The 12,500-nt window shown below is 48.2% G+C and overlaps 1 protein-coding gene across 2 annotated transcripts in view; it reads right to left on the reverse strand.

Moving 5' to 3' along the window:
- Positions 1–12,500, reverse strand: part of LOC307237158 (Na(+)/H(+) exchange regulatory cofactor NHE-RF2) — a 46,668-nt gene that overhangs the window by 3,471 nt on the left and 30,697 nt on the right. The window contains exons 4-5 of one of the 2 annotated variants that reach the window (XM_080009811.1): positions 3,595–3,748; positions 1,918–2,036 (exon numbers count right to left, since the gene is read on the reverse strand). In XM_080009811.1, coding sequence (XP_079865937.1) covers positions 1,918–2,036; positions 3,595–3,748 — 273 coding nt within the window. The remainder of the gene's footprint in view (positions 1–1,917; positions 2,037–3,594; positions 3,749–12,500) is intronic. The other variant, XM_080009812.1, reaches the window with a different exon arrangement.

A 12,500-nucleotide genomic window follows, 5' to 3' on the forward strand; every position in this document is an offset into this window, starting at 1 on the left:
GAACCCAATAAGAACCCAATAAGAACCCACTAAGAACCCACTAAGAACCCAATAAGAACCCACTAAGAACCCACTAAGAACCCAATAAGAACCCACTAAGAACCCAATAAGAACCCAATAAGAACCCAATAAGAACCCACTAAGAACCCACTAAGAACCCACTAAGAACCCACTAAGAACCCAATTAGAACCCACTAAGAACCCACTAAGAACCCACTAAGAACCCAATAAGAACCCACTAAGAACCCAATAAGAACCCAATAAGAACCCACTAAGAACCCACTAAGAACCCACTAAGAACCCACTAAGAACCCAATAAGAACCCACTAAGAACCCAATAAGAACCCAATAAGAACCCACTAAGAACCCACTAAGAACCCACTAAGAACCCACTAAGAACCCACTAAGAACCCAATAAGAACCCACTAAGAACCCACTAAGAACCCAATAAGAACCCACTAAGAACCCACTAAGAACCCACTAAGAACCCACTAAGAACCCAATAAGAACCCACTAAGAACCCACTAAGAACCCACTAAGAACCCACTAAGAACCCACTAAGAACCCACTAAGAACCCAATAAGAACCCACTAAGAACCCACTAAGAACCCAATAAGAACCCACTAAGAACCCAATAAGAACCCACTAAGAACCCACTAAGAACCCACTAAGAACCCACTAAGAACCCAATAAGAACCCACTAAGAACCCAATAAGAACCCACTAAGAACCCACTAAGAACCCACTAAGAACCCACTAAGAACCCACTAAGAACCCACTAAGAACCCAATAAGAACCCAATAAGAACCCACTAAGAACCCACTAAGAACCCACTAAGAACCCAATAAGAACCCACTAAGAACCCACTAAGAACCCACTAAGAACCCACTAAGAACCCACTAAGAGCCCAATAAGAACCCAATAAGAACCCACTAAGAACCCACTAAGAACCCACTAAGAACCCAATAAGAACCCACTAAGAACCCAATAAGAACCCACTAAGAACCCAATAAGAACCCACTAAGAGCCCAATAAGAACCCACTAAGAACCCACTAAGAACCCACTAAGAACCCAATAAGAACCCAATAAGAACCCAATAAGAACCCACTAAGAGCCCAATAAGAGCCCAATAAGAACCCACTAAGAACCCACTAAGAACCCACTAAGAACCCAATCGTTCGTTCGTCCGTTCGTTCGTCCGTTCGTTCGTTCGTTCGTTCGTTCGTTCGTTCGTTCGTTCGCTGACTCCATGTGGTGATTTGAAGATTGGGCATTCATCAATGATGTGTTCAACAGTCTGTGGTTTTCCGCATTCACAGAGATTTGTGAATGCGTGAACCCAATAAGAACTCAATAAGAAAGGAAGGAAGTAAGAGACTAGATACAGGAAGTAGGAGACTAGAAACAGGAAGTAAGACACTAGAAACAGGACGTAAGAGACTAGAAACAAGAAGTAAGACACTAGAAACAGGAAGTAAGACACGAGAAACAGGATGTAAGAGATTAGAAACAGGAAGAAAGAGACTAGAAACAGGAAGACACTAGAAACAGGAAGTAAGAGACTAGAAACAGGAAGTAAGAGACTAGAAACAGGAAGACACTAGAAACCGGAAGTCAGAGACTGGAAACAGGAAGTGTTACAAACAAATGTTAAAAAACACGCTCAGACACGTGGGACTACGTTGTGAGTTTCCTGTTTCCTAAAAGCAGATTTGATCTTCATCCTTTGCCCCATTGGAATGCATTGAAGCTGCAGCTTCATGACGAACCGACACCTCCTCCATTTAATGTGATGAACATCGCTTGGATTGATGGAATCAGGTCTTCAGTTCATAAGCAGACGTCATGATTATACATCAGTGCTGCGTGGTGGTACTTCCCGCGCCCAGTCCTAGATTGCAGTGCCACGCCCCTCACCTGCGTGCTGTTGCCCTGGCTGCTCAGGTCGGAGCGCGTGGAGCGGAGCGAGTGCGTGGTGGAGCTGCCGTTGACATGGGGACTCGGCGACCCGTTGGAGATGGACGGACCGTCGTAGTCTGAGGGAAACACCGGAGAGATAAGGACAGGGAGGAAACAAGGTCCAGGAGGTCCAGGAGCTCCAAGAGCTCCAGGAGGTCCAGGAGGTCCAGGAGGTCCAGGAGCTCCAAGAGCTCCAGGAGGTCCAGGAGCTCCAGAAGGTCCGGGAGCTCCAGGAGGTCCAGGAGCTCCAGGAGGTCCAAGAGCTCCAGGAGCTCCAGGGGGTCCAAGAGGTCCAGGAGCTCCAGGAGCTCCAGGGGGTCCAGGAGCTCCAGGGGGTCCAAGAGGTCCAGGAGCTCCAGGGGGTCCAGGAGCTCATCCTCTGGGTCCCTTTTAATGGTTCTAAGGTCGGGGCCCAGAAGCGGAGCTCCTGGACCTCTTGGAGCTTCTGGACCTCTTGGAGCTTCTGGACCCCCTTGAGCTCCTGGACCTCCCGGACCTCCTAGAACTACTGAACCTCCCGGACCTCCTGGACCTCCTGGACCTCCTGGACCTCCTGGAGCCCCATGTCCTTCTGAATCTCTTCTTGAAAAGCATTCTTTTCAAACGTGCTTCCAGCAGGAAGTGCAAACTGCTGTTTTATTCTGGATCTGATGCTTTTGTTGCTGCTTCCATTTGCTTGTAGTAGATTTATTTCGATTAGATTTAGATTTATTCTCAGCAGCTTGTCATCATCATAAATAAAGTTATTATTATTATTATTATTATTATTATTATTATGACAGGGAAAAGGATGGAATAACAGAAATTTTGCCAAAAGAAGCCTGACATGGTGTTTTTTGGGTCAGTTGTACATGTGTAGTATCCCTGAGGATACTACACATGTAGTACTACACATGAGGACTGTATTACACAACACACGGTGACATCACTCTGACACCGTTTCTTCAGCTCATTCATTCGAGCTCCTGTCGTTCTTCGTTCTGGTTCAGTGACTCAGTCGACGTAGAGAAGGATTTGTAACCTGCCAACGTGTGGCCTGAGGGTTCACTGTGGACAACATAGATGTAGTAGTACTGTAGTACTACTGCAGTAGGACTGTAGTAGGACTGAAGTAGTACTCTAGTAGTACTGTCGTAGGACTGTAGTAGTACTATAGTAGGACTGAAGTAGTACTGTTGTAGGACTGTAGTAGGACTGTAGTAGTACTGTAGGACAGTAGTACTACTGGACTATCAGTCCACATTCCCAGCAGGAGAAACGTCCTTTAACAGACAATAACAAAACCCATTTTAAATAACATAAATAACAACTAACCATGTGTTCCAATGATTCCTTTTCTATACTTTATCTTATTGATATAATTTGGTATTAAGTTGCATCAGTACTGCGTCAGTACTACCGAGTGCAGGCTTCACCATCACATTTCCGACCCCACCTTACGCTTCATCAATAACAATAACAACAATGATAAAACCATAAATAACAATTTTGCTGTAGACCCCCTGCAAGGACCCCCAGGGGGCCACGGACCCCAGTTTGCACCCCAGCCTGCCTCCACTCGTGCCAAACGGACAACGGTCATATTTGAGGGTGCGGCCGTCCGACGGAGGCGCCCTGCGGGCGGTGCGGCCTCACCTCGGAGGTGGCCGGCGGAGGGGACCACGCCCATCCTCTTGAAGTGCTGGTCGGTGTCGGGGTCCACCACCAGCAGCCGCGTCTCGTCGCCGCCGCTCTTGATGAAGGCCACCACCTCGGCGTGGCGCATGCCCTCGATGTTCACCCCGTTCACCTGACGGAGGGAGGGGACAAAACACCTTTAACATGGAGGGGCTGCAGCATCCACCTGCAACAGGACGCACGCGTTGGGCGGCTCTGACAACGTCTGTCGAAATAATCACGATATGATATTTTATTCACATGCTGCACTTGCAGCACGAGGCCGGGGCGGCGGGGTGACGCCGGCGGCTCCTTCCTGAAAAGTTGGTTCCCCGGAAAAAAACAAAAACAAAACCAGGTCGAAAAACACCGACGCGCGTCGAGCTGCGTCATCACTCCCACGCTGTATGATTCAGAGGCGCAGTACTCCACCCTGACCAGCGGGTGGCGCTGTGCAGCAGGTGCAGGTGTCCACCAGGAGGAAACCGCCGCTCAGGTGTTCTGACTTCATTACACCAAGCAGGAGAATATATGAGTACACGTGGACCGAAAAGAAGAAAAGTACTTTTTAAGCAAAAAGAATAAATACCACGTGGAAAAAAAGCAAATACATCAATAAATCAAATATATATTATTTTTTACAAAGGTTATTATTTTGCTGCAATTCCTGCAAGGACCTCCAGGGGGCGGTGAACCGCAGTTTGAGAACTTATGATGTAGAGCGATAACTAAGGAATTACATCATATAATAATATGCATAATGTTGACAGACAGACAGACAGACAGACAGACAGATATATAGACAGATGCATAGATAGATGGATAGAACGATAGATAGACAGACAGACAGACAGATACAAAAATACATAGATATTTTATTCATCCCCAGATCTGCAAAGTGCAGTATGACAGACGCTCACATCAGAGCAAATAGACAACAAATATTTATAAAAGTAGTTTTCAATATATAATAAACAAAGATAAAATGATAAATAAACAACATTAAACCTCTGCCCAACAACCCAAAGTGTAAATATGTGTATTGCGTGTTGTGTGTTGTTGGTGTGTCAGTGTTGCTGCATGCACGCTGCTCCGCCCGTGCGCTTTGCTTTGAAACACCACGTCTCTTATCTGGGTGACGTGGCTCTGCAAGAACCGTGTGTCCACACCGCCCGGATCCACAGGCCTGCACCAGGTGACGGAGCTGCACCATCCATTATTGATGCTGCACCGGGGCTCTGACTGTAACTGGTGTCAGCTGTCGGCAAACTGAGGGGGAGGCTGCTGGCGACAGGAGGGAGGTGGAGGTTGGGAGGTGGAGGTGGAGGGAGGGAGGCAGGGAGGTAGAGGAGGTGGGGTTGGAAGGAGGCAGGAGGTGGTGGTGGTAGTGCAGGTGGAGGTGGTGGCGGAGGACAGGGAGATGGAGGGGGTGGTGGGAGGTAGAGGAGGAGATTTTGGAGGAAGGAAGGTGGAGGCACAAGGAGGCAGTGAGGTGGAGGTGGAGGGAGCTGGAGGTGCAGGTGGTGGAGGTAGGGAGGTGGAGACAGGATGGTTGAGGGAGGCAGGAAGTAGAGGTGATGGAGGGAAGCAGTGGGGAGGAAGCCCAGGCAGGGAGGTGGAGTTGAAGGTGGTGGAGGGAGGCAGGGAGGTAGAGGAGGAGAGAGAAACGGAGGTGGAGGTGGTGGAAGGAGGCAGGGAGGAGGTTGTGGAGGGAGGCATGGAGGTGGTGGTGGAGGGAGGCAGCAAGGTGGAGCAGGTAGGCAGGGAGGTGGTGGGGGGATGCAAAGGAATGGAGGTGGTGTAGGTAGGAGGTGGTGGGAGGCAGGGAGGTGGAGGGAGGTTGAGTTGGAGGGTGGCAGGGAGGTGGAGGTGATGGAGGGAAGCTGTGAGGAGGAAGCAGAGGCAGGGAGGTGGAGTTGAAGGTGGTGGAGGGAGGCAGGGAGGTAGAGGAGGAGAGAGAAACAGAGGTGGAGGTGGTGGAAGGAGGCAGGGAGGAGGTTGTGGAGGGAGGCATGGAGGTGGCGGTGGAGGAAGGCAGTAAGGTAGAGCAGGTAGGTAGGAAGTTGATGGTGGTGCAGCTGGAAGTATGGAGGTTAAGGTGGGGGTGGAGGTGGGGGAGATGAACATGGAGTTGGAGATGGAGCTGGTGGTGGCGGCGGAAAGCCGGGAGGTGATGGTGTTGGAGGGATGCAGGGAGATGATGGTGGTTTGAGGGAAGCAGGGGGGTCATGGTGGTGCAGCTGGAGGCACAGAGGTTAAGGTGGTGGTGGAGGTCGTGGAGACGAGCACGGAGGTGGAGATGGAGCTGGTGGAGGGAAGCAGGGATGTGATGGTGGTGGAGGGAAGCAGGGATGTGATGGGAGGTGGTGGTGGGGGAGGGAAGCAGGGATGCCATGGTGGTGGAGCTGCATGCTTGGAGGTTAAGGCAGTGGAGACGGGCATGGAGGTGGAGATGGAGCTGGTGGAGGGAAGCAGGGATGTGGTGGTGGAGGAGGGAAGCTGGGAGGTGATGGGAGGTGGTGCTAGCGGAGGTGAGCAGGAGGGTGGTGGAGGTGGGGCTGGCGGCACGGTGCTTAAGGCGGTAGAGACGAGCATGGAGGTGGAGTTGGAGCTGGTGGAGGGAAGCGGGGATAGGATGGGAGGTGGTGGTGGTGGTGGAGGGAAGCAGGGAGGTGGTGGAGGTGGAGGTGGAGGAGTCTTATCTTCAGTCTGAAGAGTCTTGTCGTGTGTGATGTCATCAGACTCTTTATTCCACATTCATTGAAAAAGGAGGAGAGAGAACGACAGAGAGAGAGAGAGAGACAGAGAGAGACAGGGAGAGAGAGACAGAGAGAGAGAGAGACAGAGAGAGACAGGGAGAGAGAGAGAGACAGGGAGAGAGAGCCAGAGAGAGACAGAGAGAGAGAGAGACAGAGAGAGACAGGTAGAGAGACAGAGAGAGAGAGACAGAGAGAGACAGGGAGAGAGAGAGAGACAGGGAGAGAGAGACAGAGAGAGAGAGACAGGGAGAGACAGAGAGAGACAGAGAGACAGGGAGAGACAGAGAGAGAGAGACAGGGAGAGAGAGAGACAGAGAGACTTGATTTTAAGGTTCCTTTATTTTCAGTCATAGAGAGAATGTTGGAAAGGAGCTAGAACCTGAAACCAGAGCGGGTGGTGTTCACCATTCAGACAGACTGACAGATAGATAGATAGATAGACAGACAGACTGACAGACAGACAGATAGATAGATAGACAGATAGACTGACAGACAGACAGAGATACAGATGGATAAACAGACAGACAGACAGATGGATAAACAGACAGACAGACAGATGGATAAACAGACAGACAGACAGATGGATAAACAGACAGGCAGACAGATGGATAAACAGACAGACAGACAGATGGATAAACAGACAGACAGACAGATGGATAAACAGACAGGAAGACAGACAGACAGACAGACAGACAGACAGACAGGCAGACAGACAGGGCTGATGTTTTCATTCCTCTTTGATTTTTATTCACTGAAGAATGAGAAACGTGTTTGAAATGTTCAGACTGAAACTAAACTGCTGCTGTGACATGATCTACACTGTCTGTCTGCCTGCCTGCCTGTCTGTCTGTCTGTCTGTCTGTCTGCCTGCCTGTCTGTCTGTCTGCCTGTCTGCCTGCCTGCCTGTCTGTCTGTCTGTCTGTCTGCCTGCCTGTCTGTCTGCCTGCCTGCCTGCCTGTCTGCCTGTCTGTCTGTCTGTCTGTCTGCCTGCCTGTCTGTCTGTCTGTCTGCCTGCCTGCCTGTCTGTCTGTCTGCCTGTCTGTCTGTCTGTCTGCCTGCCTGCCTGTCTGCCTGCCTGTCTGCCTGCCTGCCTGTCTGTCTGCCTGTCTGTCTGTCTGCCTGCCTGCCTGCCTGCCTGTCTGTCTGCCTGCCTGTCTGTCTGTCTGTCTGTCTGCCTTTCTGCCTGCCTGTGTGTGTGTGTGTGTGTGTGTGTGTTGCTGTGTGTGCGTGTGTGTGTGTGTGTGTTGCTGTGTGTGTGTGTGTGTGTTGCTGTGTGTGTGTGTGTGTGTGTGTGTTTGTTTACTAAAAAGTTCTTTTTAAAAGTCTCTTTCGTTTGGATTTGGTTGCAGCTTGATGTGGCGTTGAGCCCCATCAAGCTGGAATCTCTTGGCGCTCATTATGGGATGTCGAGCGCACGCCAGTGATTCCGCCAGGCAAGCAAGTGGAGTGCAGTGGGGCATGGTGTGTGTGTGTGTGTGTGTGTGTGTGTGTGTGTGTGTGTGTGTGTGTGTGTGTGTGTGTTGCTGTGTGTGTGTGTGTGTGTGTGTGTGTGTGTGTGTGTGTGGCTGCTCTCTAACGAGCTGCTGACAGGTGACACAAGCACCAATAATACACACACACACACACACACACACACACACACACACACACACACACACACACACACACACACACACACACACACACACACACACAGCAACACACACACACACACACACACACTCTCTCTCTCTCTCTCCAGCTAAAATCAACAATTGATATCATTCTTAACGTGCGTTCTGATCACTTCAGTCAGGTGTGGTTTTAGAAGTTAGCGTACGACCAGCGCTCGGTTTGGACAAAATGGTTAAATTATTAAAAAGAAAAAATTTTCAAAAAATAAATAAAAAATCCCATAATCAAATAAAAGCAACATTAACATTAGTGCTAAAAAGGAAAACAGTGAATCTGTCTGTGGGTTTACATGTTCCTGTCCTGAGCAGATGGGATGGTGTCATCTCACTTTCAGTACATCTGGGCCTGTGTGTGTGTGTGTGTGTGTGTGTGTGTGTGTGTGTGTGTGTGTGTGTGTGTGTGTGCATAAATCAGCAGCGATGAGCTCTGATTGGTCGCCTGGTCGCACTTCTTTATTGTTCATTCATTTGAATTCTAAATGAAGATTAACTTGATTGAGCGTATTCACTTCCTCCTGTTCACATCTGAAATGGTCAAGGATCACGGCTGAACATTAAGCTCATTTTCAGCCAGGTCTGCAGGATATCAATGACTTTATTACCACAATAAGAGTCACATAATAATAATAATGGGGATGGTAGCTCAGGAGGTAGAGCTGGTCGTCTAGTGATCCAAAGGTTGCTGGTTGGATCCCAGGCTCCTCCTGCTAGCATGCTGTAGTGTCCTTGAGCAAGACACTTAACCCCTAATTGCTCCTGATGGCTGCGTCCGTCGCTGTTTGAATAATTGTAAGTGGCTTTGGATAAAAGCGTCTGATCAATGACTAAAATGTAAAATGTAAATGTAATAATAATAATAATAATAATAATAATAATAATAATAAAAACAAATTAATAAAAACAAACAAACAAATAAATCAATTATAATAAATATATCTGCAGGCAGCAATTGACAGGGTCCAAATAGTAGCGTTAGGAGCAGCACAAGTTACAATTTTACATTGAACACTGCATCGACTTTATATATATATGCTTGTATATATATATATATATGCACACACACACACACACACACACACACACACACACACACACACACACACACACACACACACACACATATATATGCTTTGAATATTATAAACAATACTGGTCTATCGTCCACCTCTGGTTTGAGCCTTGTTCAGGTCTCAATGGAGGGTTTTCTAAAAGTCGTGTTTGGGCACTTACTGACCTCAGTTTGACCCCTTCCATTCAACCTTTCTGTGAGTCAGGTCTGTGATGCAGAGCCACCAGGGTCAGAGGTCGCGTGAATACATACTATAGGTGAGTGATGACCTCTGAGAAGTAATGATTTTGACCCCGGTGGGTCGGACGTGGGCCGTCCAGACGTCACTGCTGTCGCTCTGCGTCGTTCTACAAACAGAGTCACGTTGAAGTCAACACGAGCGGGACGGAGACCTCCCTGTGGAGTCAACCACCGCGTGACTTCAATACATTTCACCTGTGATTCACGGCTTTTCAATTCAATTCAATTCAATTACCGCGTCACACCGCATGAAGAAAAAAAAACGCCCCCCGCGCCGTCCGCCCGCCATGTGAGGAGAACCGGAAAAGTCGTTCTGTGGTGTTAGGGGGGGAAGGCGTGTCCGAGCGTTTCTGCAGCTGTTTAACGCCCTGGAGCACAGTGAGCTGCGGAGCTCACACTGCCCATGCATTTCACTTCCATCGCAAGAAGAAGTCACCATCAACGACACGTTATCCCCGTTAGTGCTGCCCAAATAAAAAATGTGTAGCATAGAAATACAGTCATGCGTTCACTTGTAAATATCAGATTCCTCAACAAGTCGCCAGATTATGTTCTTTCTTCTCATTTGAGTCCCTTCGGTTGTTGCTAAATATCCTTTTACAGCGGATGCTCCCTTAACTTAACGCCTGACTTCATTTTCAAGAGGTACGTCAGGGAAATTTGCTTTTTGTCCATCTTGCCCAGATTCAGGCGAGAAGGTTCATACCAATGTCATACCTGTGTGTCCAGGACAGAGATAGCGTTAGCTTAGCTCAATGCATGGCAGCGGTTGGGATCGACTAGCCTAGCCTACGTAGGAAATGGGGGGAATACACCTTTCAGCGTCTCAAACCCTGAGCAATATTAAATCATTTTTATTAGATCTCTGTTCTGGACGCACGGGGAAATTGGGGTAGACCTTATCATCTGAATTTGGGTGGGATCGTCAAAAAAAAAAGGATTTTCCTCCAAAATTGGAGTATCCCTTCATGACATGCATACTTGCCTTTTGATGCACTTTATAAATCCCCGTGGGGGAATTCAGGAGTTACAGCAGCACAAAAAAAAAATAAAAAAAAGTCAAGAAAGGGATGAGAAGAAATGTGAAAACGAAAATAAAAACAACATACTGGAGGTACACATGAACAAATTAACATCGAGCGGTGTGAGGCTGGGTAGTGAAACCACTGTGGGCGGATGGCGGTTAGGCTAGAGTCAGTAAGTACAGGTTGTATATACAGTTAGTTAAAACTATTACAGATTACACAAACATTTTGCTATTGCCGTTTGGAAAGGTACAATTATACACAAAGGTTTACTCACATACTGACTCACATTCCCTCTAATCTGCCGTCATCACTTTGATAAATGACAGGCTGCCTGAGGAACCTGACCAGGCTCCAGACCTTGTTGTTCTAAGAAGCAGGGCCCGACGCTGGCCCCACTCGTGGCCTCTGGCTCACACTGTGCGCGCTCAGGGCCGACGGAATAAACACGTGTTTCTGGTCTGTTAAATGATCTGTGGGAGCGCGAGGCGCCCAAGGAAGTCTGTCACAGGGACCGCCACCCTGACAGCTGGATGAAGAAGCTTCACCCCTGAACCATCCATCACTGAGCACCTCCTCATTGGATCTGCTTCCTTCTGACCCTAACCCTTAACCCTAACACTAACAAGGACCCTCCAGCCTAGCAGTGGAGAGTGCAATTTCTACCCAATACTGGGTAGGCTTCAACCTAATCCTAAGCCTAAGCCTAACCCTAACTCTAACCCTTACACTCAACCTAACCCCAACCCTAAGCCCAACACTAACCCTAACCCTAACGCTAACCCTAACACTTACACTAACCCTAACCCTAACCATAACCTCCTCATTGGAGCCGCTTCCTTCTGACCCTAACCCTAACCCCTAACATTAACAAGGACCCTCCAGCCTAGCAGTGGAGAGCACAATTTCTACCCAGTACTGGATAGGCTTCTTTTCTCAAACAACATGACCCTAACACTAACCCTAACCCTAACCCTAACCCTAACCCTAACACTAACCTAACACTAACCCTAACCCTAACCCTAACCCTAACCCTAACCCTAACACTAACCTAACACTAACCCTAACCCTAACCCTAACCCTAACCCTAACCCTAACACTAACCCTAACCCTAAGCCTAACACTAACCCTAACCCTAACACTAACCCTAAGCCAAACACTAACCCTAACCCTAACCATAACACTAACACTAACACTAACACTAACCCTAACCCTAACACTAACCCTAACCCTAACACTAACACTAACACTAACACTAACCCTAACCCTAACACTAACCCTAACCCTAACCCTAACCCTAACCATAACACTAACCCTAACCCTAACACTAACCCTAACCCTAACCCTAACCCTAACCATAACCCTAACCCTAACCCTCACCCTAACCCTAAGCTCCCTCAGCACCAAGCGTAAACCTCTCCTAACAGAAAGGAGAAGAAGAAGGCCTGGCTTCAAACAAGAACGAACGATGACCAGCACACAAACAGGAGCAGCCTACGTCACCACAAGGGGAACATCGCATAACACCAAAAACTGTGTCTATTGGATCAAATGCAGCTCTTGAGCAATCAGCTATGTGGGAGAAACCAAAAACCCTCTATGGCAACGCATCAGCCACCACACCTCCAACGTGAGACACAAGAGGACAACCAAGGACCTATTAGCAAGCCATTTTGTAGAAAAATAATTAACCCAAATGCGGTTCTTGATCCTAAAATACAACACCCAATGGACCAACAGGGAAAAAAGAAGGGCTGAAGCCAAATGGATTACCCAGCTGGGTACCCTAACCCTGGGACCCTCATTTGCAAAAAAAATAACCTTCCTTTTTTTGGTAAATCTTCCTTCCACCAATCTTTACAGAGTGAAGGACCCTCCAGCCTAGCGGTGGTGAGTGCAATTTCTACACATTACTGGGTAAGGTTCTTTACAAAAAACAACCTAACACCTTATCATTACCCTAACCCAAACTCTAAAAGCTCATTAGAGCAGCTTCTAACCCAAACCCCTACCCCTCATTAGTACAGCTTCCTTCTTACCCTAACCCCTCATTACTATAACACCTCATTACCCAAACCCAAACCCTAACCCCTCATTAGAGCAGCTTCTAACCCAAACC

The sequence above is a fragment of the Zeus faber genome (genome assembly GCF_960531495.2).
Source record: "Zeus faber genome assembly, chromosome: 11".
NCBI lineage: Eukaryota > Metazoa > Chordata > Actinopteri > Zeiformes > Zeidae > Zeus > Zeus faber.